Genomic DNA, 22,162 nt, shown 5'->3' on the forward strand with positions numbered 1-22,162 from the left:
AACAGGGAAAGGAATCCTTGAACCACTGTTTTATATTTGACTAGAAGAAATAGATACGGCAAAATTTTTAAACAGCGTACATTTAGAAAGCCGTTTTGTCTAACCCTTAGCATGTTGGCGGCAAATGAATTTATACCCATGATCAGTGCAGACCATGATGAGAAAGCATGGATGATTGCATCATCCCTATGATCATGGTCTGCACTGTTTGCAATTCAGTCAGTGAAATCATTATTTTGAAATTTTCCCTAAAAATGATTAACATTTTTGTCCAAATTGAACAAAAGTGATTAGTGATCACATGTGTCACCTGATGATTACCATAATTAAGCACTTGTATTGAGGGTTGATTGACTGGTTTGTTCCCTATATGTCTCTGCTGTAGCATGTTGCAGTTACAAGGTAGCAGAAAACACAAAAATCATTAACAGGCTACTTTTTCTATTAAAGGGCCATAACTCAGTCAAAAATCTTTCAAACTGAAAACCCACTAAATATGCACAGGTACTTGAGCTACCGATCAATCCTGTAAAGTTTCATTCAAATTGCATTTGTAGTAATAGAAAAATAGTCCAGATAAAACTTTAAAAAATAAAATTTATTCAAGAGCCATAACGCTGACAAAAATCATTGAACAGGAATATGGCAACAAATGCACAACAATGGATGAAATTTGCACCAGTGGTTTGTGAGGAGTGGTCCAAACAAGTTTTGTGATGGACAGACAAACAGACAGACAGACCACAAAGAAGTGATCCCTGTAGCTGTGGCTACTATAAAATCCAAAGGGTTACAATTTAGATGAATCTTTGTAATCATTCATATAATATTATAACAGTTCCTATTAAGTTTAAAGAAAAATGAACAAACGGATTCCAAGATTTGGTTCAGGACAAACACACTGAAGGACAAACACACTGACGGACAGACAGACAATGCCATTTCAATATTCCCCTTTAGATTTTACGAACAGGGTATTATAACTGACTTGTCCTGCATTATATTTAGAACAATCAGATGATTAGCAATATAAACAAGAGCTGTCGGTAGGACAGCAATGCTCGACTATTCTTAGTGCTTGATAGTAAAAATAAATGCTTGATACAGTTACCTTCTCCTGTTTACAGGTTGGGGTCATGATGGTGAACAAGTGTGCAAAGTTTCAAAGCCATATGTCAATGGACTTTGAAAATATTTGAATCATAACAAAAACTTTAACGTAAATTCTAAGTTGAAAAAGGGGCATAATTCTGTCAAAATGCTTGATAGTGTTACCTCCTCCTGTCTACAGGTTAGGGTCATGATGGTGAACAAGTGTGCAAAGTTTCAAAGCCATATGTCAATGGACTTTGAAAATATTTGAACTATTACAAAAACTTCAACGTAAATTCTAAGTCGAAAAAGGGGCATAATTCTGTCAAAATGCTTGATACAGTTACCTCCTCCTGTCTACAGGTTGGGGTCATGATGGTGAACAAGTGTGCAAAGTTTCAAAGCCATATGTCAATGGACTTTGAAAATATTTGAACTATTACAAAAACTTTAACATAAGTGGTTACGCCGACGCCGACGCTCGGGTGACTACAATAGCTCTACTTATTCTTATCGAATAGTCGAGCTAAAAATTAATAATGTTTCAGAACAATACTGATGGTACTTACCTGTGTGCTGATAGCTTTCAAATAGTTATGATGTATGTGGCACTCACAGTTTCACCCCCCCCCCCCAAAAAAAAAAACAACAACAACAACAACAAAAAAAACAAAAAACAACAGTTATGTGCCTTTCAAACATTAAAAGTTAAATAATTAATTAATTAATTAAGTAAGTAAATGATTATAAACAACAGATATTTAATTCACAATGATTGCAACCCACTAAACAAGCATTTTAAGGATACATAGTATACAAACTTATCTTAAAGATCCAGTAGGTTGTAACAATGTATGTAGTTAATGCTTAATGAGGGTCCATCCGTCCTTTTGGGCACAAAATGCTTTTGCTGTCGAGTACGGATCCCGGACATGTCACCAGTCATGCCCTTAAAGAGTTAATTTTGAAGCACAAAGTGGTGATAATTTACCTCCATGCAATTTCCACGGAGTATTAGCCAAAGATATGAATTTTGAGCCAAAAGTAGGTCACTGTACGGCGGTCAATGAGAACCTAAATGTACAGTAACCTGTGAACACTTACATGAAATTTTATATATGTATATAATTATGCTTTTAAAACAATTTCCAAAATTCCAAGAATATGTAAAATATGTTGTTCAAATGTTTAAATGCATTAAATCATTAAAATATATGCATTCATGACTTATTGAAAAACTTGTCTTATACTTTATAGAAAATAAACTTTAATTACCTCCCTTTATTTACAAGAAATGTAAATTCGGTAATATCTTTACAAATAATGCCTTTTGGAACTTACAATATTGATAAATCTTCATTTGAGCATCATATTTATGATATAAAACCAAAAAAAAAATGAGTTACAGGATCTTTAACTTACATTTTTACATTTATTGGATTAAGATAGGGCATTTGCGTTGAATGCTGGATCTTTTTCAGGAGCGAAAAACTGTTGCATTATAGCAGAAAAGTTGCGAGTTTCCAATAGATGTGTGCTGTTGCATGTTATACTACAATAAATTCTACTAATGTTCATTTTTCTCGAGGAACCATATTGATTTGTTAACACAATCATATATATGTGCTCTTTCAAAATGTAGTTAAACAAGAATAAAACAACCCTCAAACAAATCAAATCTAATTATAACATAAACAAAGTTACCTATTAATCAATTATATTCTCAATTTAGAATTATTCACTGTAAATAAATGCTTACTAAACATGGAATTTTCTATAAAAAAAAAATAGAAAAAGAAAAAAACTAAATAACTATTTACATTTTCCTTATAAGAAAAATCAAGTTTTGGAATTGTTGATTTTTTTTTTTATCTAATGTAACCTTTCTTTTTTCCTATTATTCATAAACCACTGATGATGTTACAAGCAGAACTCTCTCTGTGTTGAATTGTACATGAAATTGTTTGTATTTTATTTACGACTATGATGATTTTTACTTAGTTTGTAGATTCCAATATCAAAATAATAAAATTAAGCAGGTAACAATATAGAACCTGGGATAAGACACCATAGAGGAATTATTGAGACTGCAATGAGCTGATAATTATTGCTATTCTTTCAGCTTCAGTGAGGAAGACTGCACAAAATGTCCACTTATAAATTACTTCAACTGTCCTTTAAAACAATCAACATCCAATAACCTAGCTTGATTATAATACAAGCCTAAAGATTAAAAACAACATTGTACATAACAACCAATCTCCCACGCAGTGATCTCCCCTTACTGGATTAGATCTCTGCCGTCACAACATTGTTGTCAATGAATTTTTTCAGTTTTGATTTATTTGATTTATTTTAAAAAGTAAACACACTGAGTTTAGCTAATGTTTCAAGACCGTATGGTGTTAGATGTGAACTAAAATAAAAAAATAATTTTGGAAACATAAATATAAAAATACTTTTTAATATTGCACTGTTTATTTCCAAAACATTATTGCAGCTTTCGAAAGAGAAATCATTCAAGTAATTAATAATTTCGATTTTACACTAACCAAAAACGTTTGATGATATAGACAAACTTGACAAATGATCTCAAGTTATAATGTTGTTGTTTATTACAGATAAAACAATTGTTAAATGATTTCTTTATATATATCCACCATCTTGACACAATCATGTGATAAGACCATCATCACGTGATTTGTGTGAAGGCAGTGGTTTAACTGGCCATAGTGTAACCCGTGCGGGGAGTTTGCATAAAGAATATGATATTTCCATTTTGAAATTCTACTGGACAATCTAAATATCAAACAGAAATGGGGAAAATAAAAAAGTAATTAGGAGAAAATGCTTCTGCAAATCTGTTTCAGGTAAAAATTTGATTCGATAAATTTAATCAGCTTAAAGGCATGGAATCTCTGCAGATTTTTGTAACGTAACATTAGTGTCTAAAGCTTAAGCCAATAACATGGAATTTTCATCATTTTAATGTCACCTCAGAACATGTCAAATATGTTACACTTGTATGGTAAAATATTCTCTTGCTGAGTGGCAGATTGCGTTCAACTACATGATGTCCTATTTTACAGAAACGATACACAATAACATAATAATTTAAGGAGAAAAGGAAAACTTGTACCGGGAATTTGTGACACGTATCCGGTACCATTTTGGTATTTAGTTACAAGTTTAATACAGAACCTAAAGTTTAATTATATAATGGCTCCATGAAAAGTCATAATTACTCACTTTTTTCAGTTTCCTTTTTAAACATATCTAGAAATGTGTATATTTTAAGACTTATAGGTCAATAATTTTTAATATATAAAGTTTTGCCTTGTTCAAGTTCAAACATATTTCTATCTGTGATATTTAATAAAGGATTATTTGGGGCGTCTGTGGCCGAGTGGTTAAGGTCGTTGACTTCAAACCACTTGTCCCTCACCGCTGTAGGTTCGAATCCCGACAGGGCCTTTGGATTCTTTCAAGTGAGGTAGCTATCCAGCTAGCTTACGGAACGTCAGTGGTTCTACTCAGGTCCCTGTTCGTGCTTGAAACAATGCACGGAGGGGCACCTGAGGTCTTCCTCCACCAGTAAAGCTGAAACGTCGTGATATGACCTATACAGTGTGTCAATGTGACGTAAAACCCAAACAAACCAAACAAATATAGGAATAAAATGGTTCGTAATGACACCGTCCATCTCAAGATACTTTTCACACATTTTCTGACAGGACAGGTGTTAATTACAAAGCTGTCATTTTTTATTTTATCTCATTTATATACTAATCCAACTAATTAAACTCGCGCAGTCTGATCAGGATCCATGCTGTTCGCTATCAGTTTCTCTACTAGTTATAGGGTTTGTAAGTTAACAGCATGGATCCTGATCAGACTGCACGGATGCGCAGGCTGGTCTGGATCCATGCTGGTCGCAAACGCATTACGTTGGTTTTGTCGTGATGCGGCTAAATTATTATGTAGTAGTGCTGTACAATTCTGTAGATCTACTAAGTAGGACCACAATTCAGTCCTGTAGTAACCTTCAAACAGATCTATCTACCAAATTGTTTCAATCCTAAATACGGGTCAAGTACTTTTACACATTTCAGACGAGGTCAACCCATATAAAGTCAGGGAAACAAACCATATAAAGTCACAAACCAGTCAAAATATCTGGAAGTCTCCAGGACTGATCAAACATTCTTTTGTTTTCTGAAGTGAAAGGGCAAAAATTAGTGGCTTCATTACAAGCTATTATCATGAACAGACATGACTGAAAGATCTTAAAAGACAAGCTTGGAACAGATCTGACATCTGATCTAGCACTTAAAACAATACAAAATCAGTGAAGCTAAATTCACTGTTTGTATAAAGGCGGTATAGAATTACATGTTTGAGTCTAAAAACCCATCATGGGCACCACTGTTCATATGCCATTCCCTTGTGATAAAAAAGCAATCAACAGAAAATGCGAGTCTCTTTTGTTGCATGTGGATTCACATCTTCAAATAGAACAATAAAAAAAACCCATAGCTTCATAAATATTTCAAATAGGTTTTATTTGATAGCATACTTGCATTAACCCTGGTACATATTACAGAAAATTGGAAATAAAAAATCAATTTCTGTCAGCAAACACAGCTACTACATACATATTACAGTACTAACTTTGACATTGTACAAATAGTTATACATTATGATCAAAGTTCTTAATGCTGCTATGATAGTAATCAATTGTAGAATTATCAACCAATGGAAACTCAATAATGATATAATAGAATTATGTAGTATTCCATAGTATTAGATAGTATTACTTAGCTATGGAAACTCACAGACAATATCTGTAGTAATATTGGTGTTGTTTTTTTTTTGGCCAGAGGCCATCTAACTTCAGTTTGACTTCCTGTAAAATTAAAAGGTAAGAAACAAATATAAGTAAAATTTTCATTGGTCATTTTAAAATTACAAACTCAAATCTGAAAATCTCATTGGCCATTATAAAAACAGTAAAATAAAGTATAGGATCTTTCTGAAATGGTATGCATGTCTAATTTTAATTACTCTGAAGGAGTTACAGCATTTCTGAACTTCCAATTAAATTGCTATTTGATTATTTGATTGGTAGGAAAATGGCTTCTACCTTGCAAAGGGTACATAAAATTGCAATACATCATCTTGTAGAATAGTTTGTTGGACTAACCCTACTGCGAGTCCTGCATAACTGCAATCACAACTTTGAGTTTGCACATGTAATAACTGTCTATTACATCATTAAACAAGCACTTCTAACATTTCTTCACGAATACAAAAATTAAAAAAATAATCTTCATTTTTGAAAGTAAACGCACATAAAATTTTACCTTGGTCAAAATATTTTTTTCATTATCAAAGTGCCTGAATATATCTGTTTATGCTCAGCTATAAATTCAAAGCAGCAGAAGACCAGTTTAACCCTAACCACACTAAATGTTATAAATGGACTTGCCCACCTTTCAATCATTTTCAGAAAAAATTCAAAATAATTGTACTGAGCACTCACTGTGTAGACCTATTCAAAAGGGCATTGTGGTAGATTGTTTTTGGTTAGTTTTAGTCAAACTTACACAGTATAGGTCATATGGCAACCTTTTTTCCAGTTTTACGAGTGGAGGAAGTCACCTAATGAGTCCTTCTGTGCATTATCTCAGGCAAGAACGGGCACCTGAGTAGAACCACCGACATTCCGTAAGCTAGCTGGATTAAGGCCCCTCACATGAAAGAATCAATAGTCCATGTTGGGATTTGAACCCACAGCAATAAGGGGCAAGCAGTAAGTAAGTGGCAAGTGGTTTGAAGTCAACTTACTCAACCATGGACACCCGCATGAGTAGATTGAATCAGTGCACCACCTTATATTTCATACCTAATTCAACTTTTACAAGCATTTTCAAGTGTTTTTTTGTTCATTCAATCTTCATGGTTTTAAATTAACAGCAGAAATAAATGGGAACTTTTTTTCCTGAGAAGTGTACTCCTGACATTGCATTACTAGAAATTAGAACTAGAATATGTAAGGCCCATTGAACAATGAGCTAAATTAACATTCTCAGTTTAACTTTAACTGTTAACTCATTAAAATTTTATAAGCCCAGAGAGAAAAAAAAGAAAATTGGGGCACCAAATTAGAACTGTGTCATTACTGATTTGATTCCTGACCTATTTATGCCAAAATTCAATTTCCTCATCAGTTTTTCTTTTCTTCAAATATCATTCATCGGATGGTAAAAATATTCATTTATTTTCAAATTGTGAAAATAAATTCTTATTTTTTTCTCCATTGCAGATCAATTTTAAGCACAATGCAGCTTTACATTACACTGAGCTTAATTAGTGTTGAGTGAACAGCTGTTTAGAAAACAGTCATGTTTTTTCAACTTATACAGAATCTTAAATGGGAAACAAGATTGGTTTTGCAACTAAGAAATTGCAACTGCTAAAATGTTACGCTTGTTCATTCACAGTATAGGGAAAATTAGCCAAATTAATATTCATTACAAAGTTGGGAAATAATAATTTTTGGAAACTTAGGCCCTGAGCTTAAAGCTAATTATCTACAAGAAAGAGAATATTTCAAGCTCAGAACACAATGGATCTAAAACATAATTTAAAACCAAGAAAATCAAGCCCTGATTTAAATTAAGCTATTATTTTTTATCAAAGTTCATTTTGTCAAAATATTTTATTTAAAAACTCACTAATTTAATTAAGAATCATGACTAAATAACATACAACTTATATCAAAGCTCAATTCAAACTCAGGGATATATATATATAGTAATTAATGTTGCAATGTCAAATAAATAGAACAGAATCTTAATACAGCTCATACTTAGCTGATTGATCTTAATCAAAACAGATTAGTTAACATTTATACAAATATTAATTAGCAAGTTAATGATCAGTATAAAACATAAAACAAGAGCAGTCCGTAAAACAGTACGCACTACTATTCTCAGTGCATGACAGTATGAAAAGGGGCATAACTATGTAAAAAGGTAACTCAAGAGTTACAGAACTTGTGCCCATCGAGATCAAGTTTGTGAAATCTAACCCTAGTGCTTTCAGTAGTTTTGGAGAATCCAACTTGTATATAAAAACTTAACCAAAGTGAGACGGCAACTGCAATGCCAACACCAAAGCTGGGGTTATTACAATAGCTCTGCCTGCTCTTCCAATAGTCCAAGCTTAAAATAGCCATATTCAAATGGTTGACTATTGTAGATATTCTGTTTTTCCATTATACAGAACTCTATAATTCATGTCAACGTGGTCAAATGTCAGACCAGGAGATTCCTAATATACTCTCTTTTTTTCTTATAAACCTGCCTTCAGGGACAAAAAAAAACTCCTCAATTTTTTCTTGGTGACAGTTTAACCAATACGAGAGGAATACAAAATACGATTGTTATACAACTTGTGAAATTCACTGAATCTTTAACAAACCAGGAACGCTTCAGGGACCAATTGCAAATTAAAGTAGTACCTCTCGTTTACAAACAGTAGCAAAATCTTCTCATTGTTATACAGCCTACGATGAATAAGTAAAACACTTGATGAGAAAAAAAATACAACAGCACTAAAACAATGCTGTAGTTAATTCATACAATTAAAGGTATGAACCTTCAAATTTGTTTTGGTTCCATTGTGCTGGAGGTTTAAGAAGCTTAATATTGAAACTTTCGCGAATCCGTTCATGGAACTAACCAGTACTGAGAAATAAGTGTTAAGTTTCTTGCTCATGGAAACAATGGTTTGCATACTAACTCTAGTGTTTGTATCACTACCAACCATATTCCTTGGTGATTTTCATTGCAAACCATTAAATTTTCAGCTATTTTTACCAAATTCTCTCAAATTTAAATTTGTAACCTGAGACAGAATATGTATACAGCTACTATCTAGGACTAAATCATGCATATCTGCAAATTAAACAGACTTGAGACAATTGAATGGCGGTTATTTTTATACAATTTGATAGTTTAAATTTACTGATTCATTCAATATATAAACTGTAGGTATATAGTTCCGCAATTCCAGGTTAAGCTTCTCTATCTTAACCTGTAATATCTGTAATTGCAAGATTGTGATAAGTCTGCGAGAAATTTAGGACATATTTAAAATCTACAAAAGTAATACCTGAAAATACACTGCTGCCCTGTTATAACACTAAAGTAAAAATCATTAGGGACATATGCATCAGCAGTGGGTCCCCAATTTTCATGATGGGCGTTATATATCGGAACCTCGTTAAAACATGGTGTTGAGACCTTGGACCCCGACATGAGCATTATAACGGGGCTGCAGTGTAAATAAAATTATTTCTCTCTCACTTTAATCTAAAATAGAAAACTTGTGTTGCAATAATTGTTCATTACAACTTCCAGTATGTTTGCATTTGTTTATGAATTTTTATACTTTATTTCTTAATGGACTCTTCGAGCTTCCATATTTGGAACCGTCTATGATCAATTTTGTGAGTTTAAATTTAATATACAAGAATATATCAAAGGGAAACAACTGTAATTTAATAAGCAATAAATAATTGTACTGCTTACTTCCCTTGCTAAAACTGCAAGCTGAATATGCTCAATTTGTTCAAGCTAATGAATAGGCAGACTATCAAAAAGAAGTTGTCTTTAAAAGTCGTTGTTTACAAAATTCTACAAAATATTCTTTTACAGTGAAAAAAACAAGATATTTAAGCATTAATTAGTAGTTACTAAACATAACTGGAAATGTCTGAAGTTTAAGATCATTTTATACAGAAAATGTGTGTGTTAAAATGTTACAGAGAGAAATATGTCAGGTAACTATATTTAGATTAAGGATTTCTATAGAAAATTGACATAAACTAGAAATGTGTCCATAGGACACGGATGCCCCCACACGCCACTGTTCTGTCAATCTTATGACTCTAGGTCAAATATTTTTTGGACTACATGTGCCACAAGTTGAAAACTAAAAATCAACAAAGGGCCATAATTCTGTTAAATTTGGTCGCAGCAAAAATTCCTTACTTTAAAACCATCTACACATTAAGGTTGTTCATCCCTGGAAGTTTAAGCAAAATCTGCCATTTGGTTTAAGAGGAGTTGCATTCACAAAATTTCTACATAGTATATAGTGAAAAAATCAACAAAGGGCCATAATTCTGTAAAATTTGGTCGCAGCGAAAATTCCTTCCTTTACTACCATCTACACCTTAAGATTGTTCATCCCTGTAAGTTTAAGCAAAATCTGCCACCCGGTTTAAGAGGAGTTGCGTTCACAAAATTTCTACATAGTATATAGTGAAAAAATCAACAAAGGGCCATAATTCTGTAAAATTTGGTCGCATCAAAAATTCCTTCCTTTACTACCATCTACACCTTAAGGTTGTTCATCCCTGTAAGTTTAAGCAAAATCTGCCATCCGGTTTAAGAGGAGTTGCGGTCACAAAATTTCTACATAGTATATAGTGAAAAAATCAACAAAGGGCCATAATTCTGTTAAATTTGGTCGCAGCAAAAATTCCTTCCTTTATTACCATCTACACATTAAGGTTGTTCATTCCTGTAAGTTTAAGCAAAATCTGTCATCCGGTTTAAGAGGAGTTGCGTTCACAAAATTTCTATATAGTATCTAGTAAAAAAATCAACAAAGGGCCATAATTCTGTTAAATTTGGTCACAGCAAAAATTCCTTCCTTTACTACCATCTACATATTAAGGTTGTTCATCCCTGTAAGTTTAAGCAATTTTTTATCTGCCATCCGGTTTAAGAGGAGTTGCGTTCACAAGATTTCGGGACGTACGGACGGACGGACTGACGGACGGACGGACGGACAAGTGCAACGCTATATGCACCCACATTGTGGGGGCATAAAAACTATCTAATTCTAGTTAAATTAAGCAACAATCATTTATTCTACCAATTTTCTTAAATTATAAGAATCAAATTATAATATTCATAAGTTATAATAACAGTTCCAGAGACATATTTAAAATGTCTCACAATAACAATTATTTTATGCTACATGATGCACTAATGTAGAGTACCCTGAGAACATTAGTTTGAAAATATGTAATATTTTATGTATATGTTTGTGTTTATCCGTGCTGTTCTACAGAAATCAGAAACTTCGCCGGGAGCAATAGCTACAGGAGAATGTTTCAAATTTCTGTAGAACAGCTATGGATGAATACTAACATACTTAGTGTCAAGCTTTATTTGGCCTCATTATCATCCACTTTATTACGTCACCATGCGGTTCTCTGAAGAACTATGAAAAATAGAAGTCGACTTTGAACAGAATTCATTATAGTATCGACTTTTGTTCTTTTAGTAAAATTAACATACAGAATTTTTAAGAAATACAGCATTTTCATTGGATGACATATTAAGTTGGACGCTAAATATGTGGTAGAACTACAAAGTCAAAAATACACAGTATCATCATAAAATTCTTGGACAATACTTTTAGTAATATTGTGAACACAGTTTTTACACTAGTTTAGTCAAACTATGTGCAGCGCACAGTAAACTTTTTGTATTACTACAATTTATATGGGCATCCACCATGGGTCTGTTATGGTTATTGGCACTACAGGAAACAGTCAGCAAAAAGTGAAAATATAACTTAACAAATCATTCATAAGCAACAGGTGTTGTTGGCAATGGTGGTAAAAAAAAACATAACTAAACATTTTAAAACATTGTGTTGTTGGCAACAGTGAAAAAAAGCACAGTGTTGTTGGCAATGTTTTTTGCAATGTTATGGGCAATGTTTTCAGCAAGGTTGTTGACAATGTTGTTAGCAATATTTCAGTCAATGTTGTTGGCAATATTTAAGTCAATGTTGTTGGCAATATTTCAGTCAATGTTGTTGACAATATTTCAGTCAATGTTGTTGACAATATTTCAGTCAATGTTGTTGACAATATTTCAGTCAATGTTGTTGACAATATTTCAGTCAATGTTGTTGACAATATTTCAGTCAATGTTGTTGGCAATATTTCAGTCAATGTTGTTGGCAATATTTCAGTCAATGTTGTTGGCAATGTTCTGACAATGTTGTTGACAATATTTCAGTCAATGTTGTTGACAATATTTCAGTCAATGTTGTTGACAATATTTCAGTCAATGTTGTTGACAATATTTCAGTCAATGTTGTTGGCAATATTTCAGTCAATGTTGTTGGCAATGTTCTGACAATGTTGTTGACAATATTTCAGTCAATGTTGTTGACAATATTTCAGTCAATGTTGTTGACAATATTTCAGTCAATGTTGTTGACAATATTTCAGTCAATGTTGTTGGCAATATTTCAGTCAATGTTGTTGACAATATTTCAGTCAATGTTGTTGGCAATATTTCAGTCAATGTTGTTGGCAATGTTCTGATGTGAAAATACAGATATACTGCTTAACGTAGACGTCATCAGCCGAGTACCCATCTGTCACTGGATGTTTCGCCCCTTATCTCGGAACATCCTCAAGATGGTGGGGCAGGTAGTGTTGATCAGGTACTACCTCGTCTACGATGGCTGCCAGGTTGGTTCATTGCGTCTTAGCCAGAGCCAACTGGACGCTCTCTCTGCAGCTTTGCCAAGAGCATGTGCTGCTGTATTCCGGGCTCCTCCTTTAATGCCCACTGCTCCCAGCATTTTCCAAACTGACTGTGATGGAAAGCCTCTGCAACCAACTTCTACTGGGAAGACCCATGTCTTCCATCCTCTTTCTTTACACGTGTCTGCCAAGTCTTGGTATTTCCCCTTCTTGATCTCATGGGACACTTCTACTCTCTCTTCCCAAGGAACAGTGAGTTCTACCATCACCATCAACTTCGGAGACCTTGACCACATTACTATATCTGGCCGGAGGGATGTGTGAGTCACTTCCTCTGGGAACTTTAACTTCTTCCCAAGGTCTACCAGCACTTCCCAGTTCTTTGAATCATGTAAAATGCCAGTACCTGTTGATTTTGCAGACTTCTTCTCCCCCTCTTTAACAAAGTTGATAAAGTGTGGTCCAGTCTTTTTCAACGGTCTATCTTTCTTTCTCTCTTTCTCCAGGATGTCCGCCATTTCACGAAGAACTTGGTCGTGGCGCCATCTGTATCGTCCCTGGGACAGTGCAGTATTACATGATGACATGATATGGCGTAATGATCCTACATTCCCGCAAAGTGGACAGCTGGGATCTTTTGACAACTTCCAAAGTTTAAGATTTGTTGGGGAGAGGGTAGTAGGTCGTAAACAGATCTAAGGAGAAAACTCAATTGAAGTGGCTCATAACTCCAGAGCTCCTGCCAGGTTAACTGCCTCTCTGGCAAGTTCCACTTCATCCAGCTGCCCTGAGAACCAAGTTGGACTGATCTTGATGACCGTGTTTCATCTTCTGCTCTCCTAAGTTCTGTCTGCACCATTGATCTTCTCTCCACTTTATCAGAATCGCTCCATCTCTGTTTTGAACCTGATACCTAGTCCTTCTCTGCCCTTGTTTGTTGTTCCTACAATATCCTGGAGCTTTTAAACTACTTTTCAGCTTGGTCTACTGCCTGCTTAACTGACCATTTCCTCCCAGTTCTTACTTCAATTCCTGCTCCACTGATCTTTCTTCATCAGACGAGTCCCTAAGTGTAAGCAGCAGACGTGCCTTAGCAACTTTGTATTCTTCGACCAGTGAGTTGAATGGCATCTGTAGTTTGATGACCGGCTATATAAACCTAAACTGGTGAATGATGGAGGGAGACCTAGCCATCTCCTTAGATGTTTGCTAACTGACTGCTCCAGCTTCTCGACTAAACTGATGGGGGATTTCATTGACCATCAATGGCCAGATAAGTCTAGCTAAAAGACCGTGCTGGAAGATCCATGCTTTGTACTTTCCAGGAAGTTCTGACTTGTCTATTCTCTTAAGCCCTTCTTCAACTTGCTGTTTTTAGTCGTCCTTTGGCTTTTGGTGTCCTTGAGTGTAGAATCAAACCACTTTCCCAAACACTTTACTGGGTTGTTGACTAACGAAGGAATCTCTTCTTTCTGTATAGTTAGTTTGAATCTGTCTGTTACTTTCCCCTTCCTCACTACCAAACACCTTGACTTTCTTGGCTTAAATAACATCCTTGCCCATGACACTGTTTCATCAAGTGCGTGCAGAATCCATCTCGCCTGGATGTGGGTTTCTGTGGTGATAGTCATGTCATCCATGAAACCCCTATTGGATGGAGACGAATGCCGGCATTTGTCTGTGGACCTCTTGATTCCCTCTCTGCTGCTCGGATGATCATGTTCATACCCATAACAAACAATATGACAGAGATGGTGCATCCTGTGACAATGCCTTTCTCCAGTGGAACCCAATCTGTGGTAAATCTACTGCATGAGAACCTCAAATGGATGTTATTGAAGTAGCTTGTGACCAAATTTCTTGCTTGTTCTGGAACATGGTAGTGCTGTAGTGCCTCAAGAATAAGTTGGTGGGTATGGAGCCATAAGCATTTGCAAGGTCAAGCCATACTACTGTAAGGTCTTTTGGTTGATTCTTGCCTCGTGTAGCAGTTGTGTGAGCGCACTAGTGTGCTCCACGCAGCCAGAGAATCCTGGGATTCCACCTTTCTGTACAGACGTGTCGATATACTTATTTTCTATCATGTAAGTTGTCATTCTCTTGGCTAGGATGGAGAAGAAAATCTTTCCTTCCACACTCAACAATGATATGGTTCGGAACTGTGTTATATTCTTCGAGTTCTTCTCCTTTGGGACAAGACAGCCCTCTGCTGTCTGCCAGCAATTTGGAATGCTTCCTTTCCTCCATACCACCCGTAAAAGTGACCATAGTGTTCTTAAAGCTTTGGGGCATTTCTTATACCACCTTGTATGGGATGCCACTAGGGCCCCTGGGGCAGGAGCAAGAGCGTGCTTTCTTGACCAAACATCGTTTATTTCTTTCCATTGTGGGCTCCTTCATGTTTTAGTGGAATGGCAGGCTTGTCTTACTGGTTGGATTCTTCCGCATTCTCCCAATGATTCGTTTCGGTGTGGGTCAGAATTGGGTTTCCTTAAGGTACTTCTTCCACTCCTTTCGCTACTCTCCAGCTTACCACATTTCTCCTCGCCCAATAGTTTCTTTCGTAAATTTTATGGATTTGAATTATGATTGAAAAGCTGTTCTTTTCTTTTGTTTTTTCCCTCTTTTTCGTCTAAGTTTTCAGCATTTGGTCAGCGACTTGAGTCTTGATCGTATCTGCTCTCTGAGTTGCTTTAATCCCTTCCTTCTCAACCGTACTTTTGATTGCTTGTACTGCTTCCTGAGAGACCGCAGTTTCTAGTCGGATCTTCTTTATTTCACACAGTCGTCTGTTAGGGACTGGAGGTGGTTGCGGTTGATTGGGTTTATTTTCTAAGCCAAATCTTTCCTTCCCAAGTGTGTATATAAGTGAAGTAAGTGCATTCAATTTCCTTCCCCATGCTCCGATGAGTGTTGACTGTAGGACTAAGTGTAAATCTTCGTCAAACAGTGCCCAGCCTTTGTCGTTCATCTTTGGCCAAGCAATCTTCTGTTTCCTCTCACTAGAAGTTGGCTGCTGCCTTTCATTGACTAGGTCGTGTGTCTCCCTTTGGTACTTCCTTGCAAGTTTGGTGATGTTCGCCATGACTCTGGGAAGGTAAGTAGATCTTCGGTGCTATTTCCTGTGGCTGAGACTCTCTCACTGGATTGGGTTAAACTTGGCCCAAATTATAGGCGAGTCCTTCCTTGTATTATTCAGCCTGAATATTGGTGAGTCCTCTTCTTCATCTCGTACATCATTATCTTGCTCCTCAGGAACAAATAACATGTATATTTTCCTGCACACTCAGAGGTCATCTATGGACTGTGTTACCTCCCCCGTCAACCTGCTACCAGCCATCGAAAAAACAGGAGCTAGGAGACTTCTAGTTACTTGTGGTTGGAAACCTGACCAGATATCTCCCCCGTCTCACCAGGTAAACCTGTGCGTTGCTGATGTTTTCGCTGTGACTGACAACCGCTCTTCGTCGCTGATGGATCTTCAGTCCTCGATGATTCTTACAAATCTTTCCACATTGACACACCACTGATGTGGTTTCTCCAGTCAAAGTCCGTTGTACGTTTCTGTTCGTTGCCATAATATCCGTCCTGTTGGGCCTTTCATCCTCCCCCCCTCTCGGATGGCCCTGGGGTATTTACTCTTTTGTTCTGTTGTAGCGTACTGTATGGTTGCCTCCTCGCAGAGACTGCATAACGGGTGCCGACCCATTATACACCGGTTTCTATAGTCTTTCCTAGATGTCGTCTGTCTCTCCAGCGTCACCATTCTTTCCTGGTTGTCATCCAGCCTTTCCTGGAAGTCACTGGTAAACCAGCATCAATGATGTGAAAATACAGATATACTGCTTAACGTAGACGTCATCAGCCGAGTACCCATCTGTCACTGGATGTTTCGCCCCTTATCTCTGACAATGTTGTTGGCAATATTTCAGTCAATGTTGTTGACAATATTTCAGTCAATGTTGTTGACAATATTTTTGTTAATGTTGTTGACAATATTTCAGTCAATGTTGTTGGCAATATTTCAGTCAATGTTGTTGACAATATTTCAGTCAATGTTGTTGACAATATTTCAGTCAATGTTGTTGACAATATTTCAGTCAATGTTGTTGGCAATATTTCAGTCAATGTTGTTGGCAATATTTCAGTCAATGTTGTTGACAATATTTCAGTCAATGTTGTTGACAATATTTCAGTCAATGTTGTTGGCAATATTTCAGTCAATGTTGTTGACAATATTTCAGTCAATGTTGTTGGCAATATTTTTGTTAATGTTGTTGACAATATTTCAGTCAATGTTGTTGGCAATATTTCAGTCAATGTTGTTGACAATATTTCAGTCAATGTTGTTGGCAATATTTCAGTCAATGTTGTTGGCAATTTCAGTCAATGTTGTTGACAATATTTCAGTCAATGTTTGTTGACAATATTTCAGTCAATGTTGTTGACAATATTTCAGTCAATGTTGTTGGCAATATTTTTCAGTCAATGTTGTTGACAATATTTCAGTCAATGTTGTTGGCAATATTTCAGTCAATGTTGTTGACAATATTTCAGTCAATGTTGTTGGCAATATTTCAGTCAATGTTGTTGACAATATTTCAGTCAATGTTGTTTACAATATTTCAGTCAATGTTGTTGACAATATTTCAGTCAATGTTGTTGGCAATGTTCTGACAATGTTGTTGGCAATGTTCTGACAATGTTTTTGGCAATGTTCTGACAATGTTTTTGGCAATATTTCAGTCAATGCTGTCGGCATTATTTCTGGCAAATTTTTAGTCAATGATTTTGGCAATGTTGTTGACAATATTTCAGTCAATGTTGTTGACAATATTTCAGTCAATGCTGTTGGCATTATTTCTGGCAAATTTTTAGTCAATGATTTTGGCAATGTTGTTGGCAATATTTCAGTCAATGTTGTTGACAATATTTCAGTCAATGTTGTTGACAATATTTCAGTCAATGTTGTTGACAATATTTCAGTCAATGTTGTTGGCAATATTTCTGGCAAATTTTTAGTCAATGATTTTGGCAATGTTGTTGACAATATTTCAGTCAATGTTGTTGACAATATTTCAGTCAATGTTGTTGGCAATTTTTTTGGCAATGTTGTTGGCAATGTTTTTGGTAATGTTGTTGGCAATATTTCTGGCAAATTTTTAGTCAATGATTTTGGCAATGTTGTTGGCAATATTTCAGTCAATGTTGTTGGCAATATTTCAGTCAATGTTGTTGACAATATTTCAGTCAATGTTGTTGACAATATTTCAGTCAATGTTGTTGACAATATTTCAGTCAATGTTGTTGACAATATTTCAGTCAATGTTGTTGGCAATTTTTTTGGCAATGTTGTTGGCAATGTTTTTGGTAATGTTGTTGGCAATATTTCTGGCAAATTTTTAGTCAATGATTTTGGCAATGTTGTTGGCAATATTTCAGTCAATGTTGTTGGCAATATTTCAGTCAATGTTGTTGACAATATTTCAGTCAATGTTGTTGACAATATTTCAGTCAATGTTGTTGACAATATTTCAGTCAATGTTGTTGGCAATATTTCAGTCAATGTTGTTGACAATATTTCAGTCAATGTTGTTGGCAATGTTCTGACAATGTTATTGGCAATGTTCTGACAATGTTTTTGGCAATGTTCTGACAATGTTTTTGGCAATATTTCAGTCAATGCTGTTGGCATTATTTCTGGCAAATTTTTAGTCAATGATTTTGGCAATGTTGTTGGCAATATTTCAGTCAATGTTGTTGACAATATTTCAGTCAATGTTGTTGACAATATTTCAGTCAATGTTGTTGACAATATTTCAGTCAATGTTGTTGGCAATACTTCTGGCAAATTTTTAGTCAATGATTTTGGCAATGTTGTTGACAATATTTCAGTCAATGTTGTTGACAATATTTCAGTCAATGTTGTTGGCAATTTATTTGGCAATGTTGTTGGCAATGTTTTTGGTAATGTTGTTGGCAATATTTCTGGCAAATTTTTAGTCAATGATTTTGGCAATGTTGTTGGCAATATTTCAGTCAATGTTGTTGGCAATATTTCAGTCAATGTTGTTGACAATATTTCAGTCAATGTTGTTGACAATATTTCAGTCAATGTTGTTGACAATATTTCAGTCAATGTTGTTGGCAATATTTCAGTCAATGTTGTTGACAATATTTCAGTCAATGTTGTTGGCAATGTTCTGACAATGTTGTTGGCAATGTTCTGACAATGTTGTTGACAATGTTCTGACAATGTTTTTGGCAATATTTCAGTCAATGCTGTTGGCATTATTTCTGGCAAATTTTTAGTCAATGATTTTGGCAATGTTGTTGACAATATTTCAGTCAATGTTGTTGACAATATTTCAGTCAATGTTGTTGGCAATTTTTTTGGCAATGTTGTTGGCAATGTTTTTGGTAATGTTGTTGGCAATATTTCTGGCAAAGTTGTTGACAATGTTTTTGGAAATGTTGTTAAAAAGTTTACAACACATTTTCAAACAAAGTGTTAATTTTGTAAATTTGTTAGTCACATTATTAAAACATTTTAATTTTTCATGTAAAAAAACTTTTACCGATAGATAATATTTTGCATTTTGAAAATTTCTATAAATTCTATCTTCATACTTTAATCTAGCACACTTTATCTATAAATTCTATCTTCATACTTTAATCTAGCACACTTCAACAGTTTATTTTTTTTAAAAGACTGAGAAACATTAAAAAAACACAATCAGTTAAATTATTATTGTTTTATTTCAGTATTTATGTTAATGTTAGTGTCTGTCAAAGATCACATTTACCTTATTATTTTCCTCCCTTTCCTACATAATTAAACAATAAAATACATCAAATTAGAATTCTGAAACTTAAACTGAGTCACCGTGAGTGTATATGGTACTAAACTTATCTGATTATGGTGTTAAATTGCTATAACATGAAGTATAATGCTAGAAAACAAGGGAGAAGAAATTGTGGTGCCATTTTTTAATTCTCATTTAATTATAATACATGTGGTTTCACTTTTTGGGTGTCAAACATTCAACCTCTAAATACCTTTGTGTTGAGTCAAACTCTAAAAACACTATAAGAAAAGAAGACATTGTATGGCGGGCATACTTAAAATAATAAAAAAATCTCATGAGTATAATTGGTTACATAATGGATAGTTAACCAGATTTTTTGGGGTCAATTAAGGTACAATTAAAATTTAGTTTTAGTTTTAGTTGACAGTGTACTATAATAATAAGTCAACATAGAAAATAAAATGCGGGCCATTAATTTATTTACAGAGTTTTCTATATAATGGTCTATATTTGGACAATGTTCCTATCAGACTTGATTGTATATATATTATACATGAACATGATCAACATTTTAATCAATTACCTGGTCATCTGATTTCTTCTGTCTCTTCCTGGAGGATTTCCGGCCGCTTGTTGACGCAGATCTTGCATCACTTCTCGCACTTGTCACAGAAACATGTTCCGACCTTCTGTTTGGAATGCGCTCGAATGATTTTGATCTTGTTTCACGGAAGCTCACAGCTGACTTTTCACGACTCCCTTGCCGTTCAAATGACCTTGACTTCAATCTAAATTAAATCATCAGAGGATGAAAAATATATGCAATCAGGCAATAAATCAATTGGCATTCATAATATGAATCGATGACAAAAAAAAAACATGCCATACAAATACATTTTGCTTCAAACAAAGTGCCATATTTTCTAAATCTTGACATGTACCAAAGTAAAGAAATTGAAAAATATGCCATGTCCTACTCACATGAAACCAAAGTAAGGTAACTGAAAATATCTGTCAATAAAATTCCACTTATTATATTGTTCTGAAAAAAGAATGCATTCTAGCTCATGCATGCTTGTATTAAGATATGTCTTGGACTATAATAACCCATGTCACAGAACCTGGATGCCTGCAAAAAAACTGATGCCTGCAAAATATCTATGTAGGAAAATTTGCCATAATTTTTCCATAAAAAAGCATATCAAAATGTCACAATCTTCATCTATACACCTAAATAAAAGGATATCTGTAGCTTAAATTGCATTCCAAGTGCAGCAGAAACAACCCTTAAGATCCTGTAACTCTATTTTTTATTATGTTTTTATATCAAAAATATAATGCTCAAATGAAGATTTATCAATATTGTAAGTTCCAAAAAGCATTATTTGTAAAGATATTACCGAATTTACATTTCATGCTAACAAAGGGGGGTAATTAGAAATTTATTTTCTATAAAGTCTAAGTCAAATTTTTCAAGAAGAAATGAATGCATATATTTCAATGATTACATATGATTATAAATCACTGACAATTATTATTGATTATACCAATTATGGTCTAATTAAGAGCTAATAATTAGAGTCTATCACTTAACCATGTCATATGTAAAAACATTGTCAACCAAATTCACAAAAAAATTCTGATATATGCTATAAGAAATAAAAATCTAAATGGCAGTTACCACCAGTGTAGTTGTAAGTTTTACACCATTTTAAATCATTAAAACAAAATATATTCTTATAACTTCCTCTTTATCTATGATTTATATTATCACTAATAATCATAATATTCTTACTAAGATTTAGTTTTATAATAAGCAACAGTAAGACATACGTGTATATATACTGTATTACACTGGTAAATGTATTTAAGGCTTTTTTTTCAAAAGCGGTATTCAACATAAACGTTAAACGCTGGTATATACATGTATATAGTACTTAAATCGAGTTAATGGTTCATTTTTCTCTTCCTTAAATCGATATAAAATTGCTTAAAATAGAACATTGACAGCGACTCAATATTAACAAGTATACATTTATTTATACTAAACGTGCCAGCAACATACATGTTAACATTAATTTGCTATGCATTTCATTTATTTTGTTGACATTAATATTTCATGTTTCAACTTAATTCTAAAAATAGATTATATAAATGTTTACGTACGTTGCCCCGGAAACATAATCAGGATCGTATTCCTCTAAAACATGAGGTAAAGTGCTCATTCGGCTGTCTGTCATGATTATTTCTTCTCTCTATCCATCATTGAAGGAAGAATAATTTACCCGCGAGGCACCATGCCAGGTCACACGAGTTCAATAATTTGTGTATCACATGACCTTGATCTATGGTTACCTTGATCATGTGACCAAACAAACATTCCCGCAAAATATCAAAATTTTTAAATCTGGGTATATTTTTCACGTGGGTTAAAGCTGGAACGTTTATTATCGCATATTATGTTTATAATATACTTCCCTTGTTAAAGTAACTTTTGTGTTGACTGTCTGAATCACTTAACAGATTGATATTTACTTATATACTTACACTAGATCTAGTCCAGAGATGTAGATATATAGATAAGCAGCTCCTATATATATTCTATTGAAATATCTCTCATGCCTATCAAAAAGTGAAAAATTAGGCATTTTGTAGCAATCAAAACTTAATGGAC

General features: G+C 34.4%; 1 protein-coding gene across 1 annotated transcript; it reads right to left on the reverse strand.

Moving 5' to 3' along the window:
* Positions 1-19,458: 19,458 nt before the first annotated feature.
* On the reverse strand, positions 19,459-21,817 carry LOC132732589 (uncharacterized). The gene is made up of 3 exons (XM_060719067.1): positions 21,655-21,817; positions 20,072-20,276; positions 19,459-19,506 (listed from the first exon to the last, which is right to left on the reverse strand). Exons 1-3 carry the CDS (start codon positions 21,726-21,728, stop codon positions 19,459-19,461), a joined length of 327 nt encoding a protein of 108 aa, XP_060575050.1. The 5' UTR covers positions 21,729-21,817.
* Between the last annotated feature and the right edge of the window lie 345 nt (positions 21,818-22,162).

The sequence above is a fragment of the Ruditapes philippinarum genome, unplaced genomic scaffold (assembly GCF_026571515.1).
Source record: "Ruditapes philippinarum isolate M1 unplaced genomic scaffold, ASM2657151v2 ctg3791_1_1_1_1, whole genome shotgun sequence".
NCBI classification, from domain to species: domain Eukaryota; kingdom Metazoa; phylum Mollusca; class Bivalvia; order Venerida; family Veneridae; genus Ruditapes; species Ruditapes philippinarum.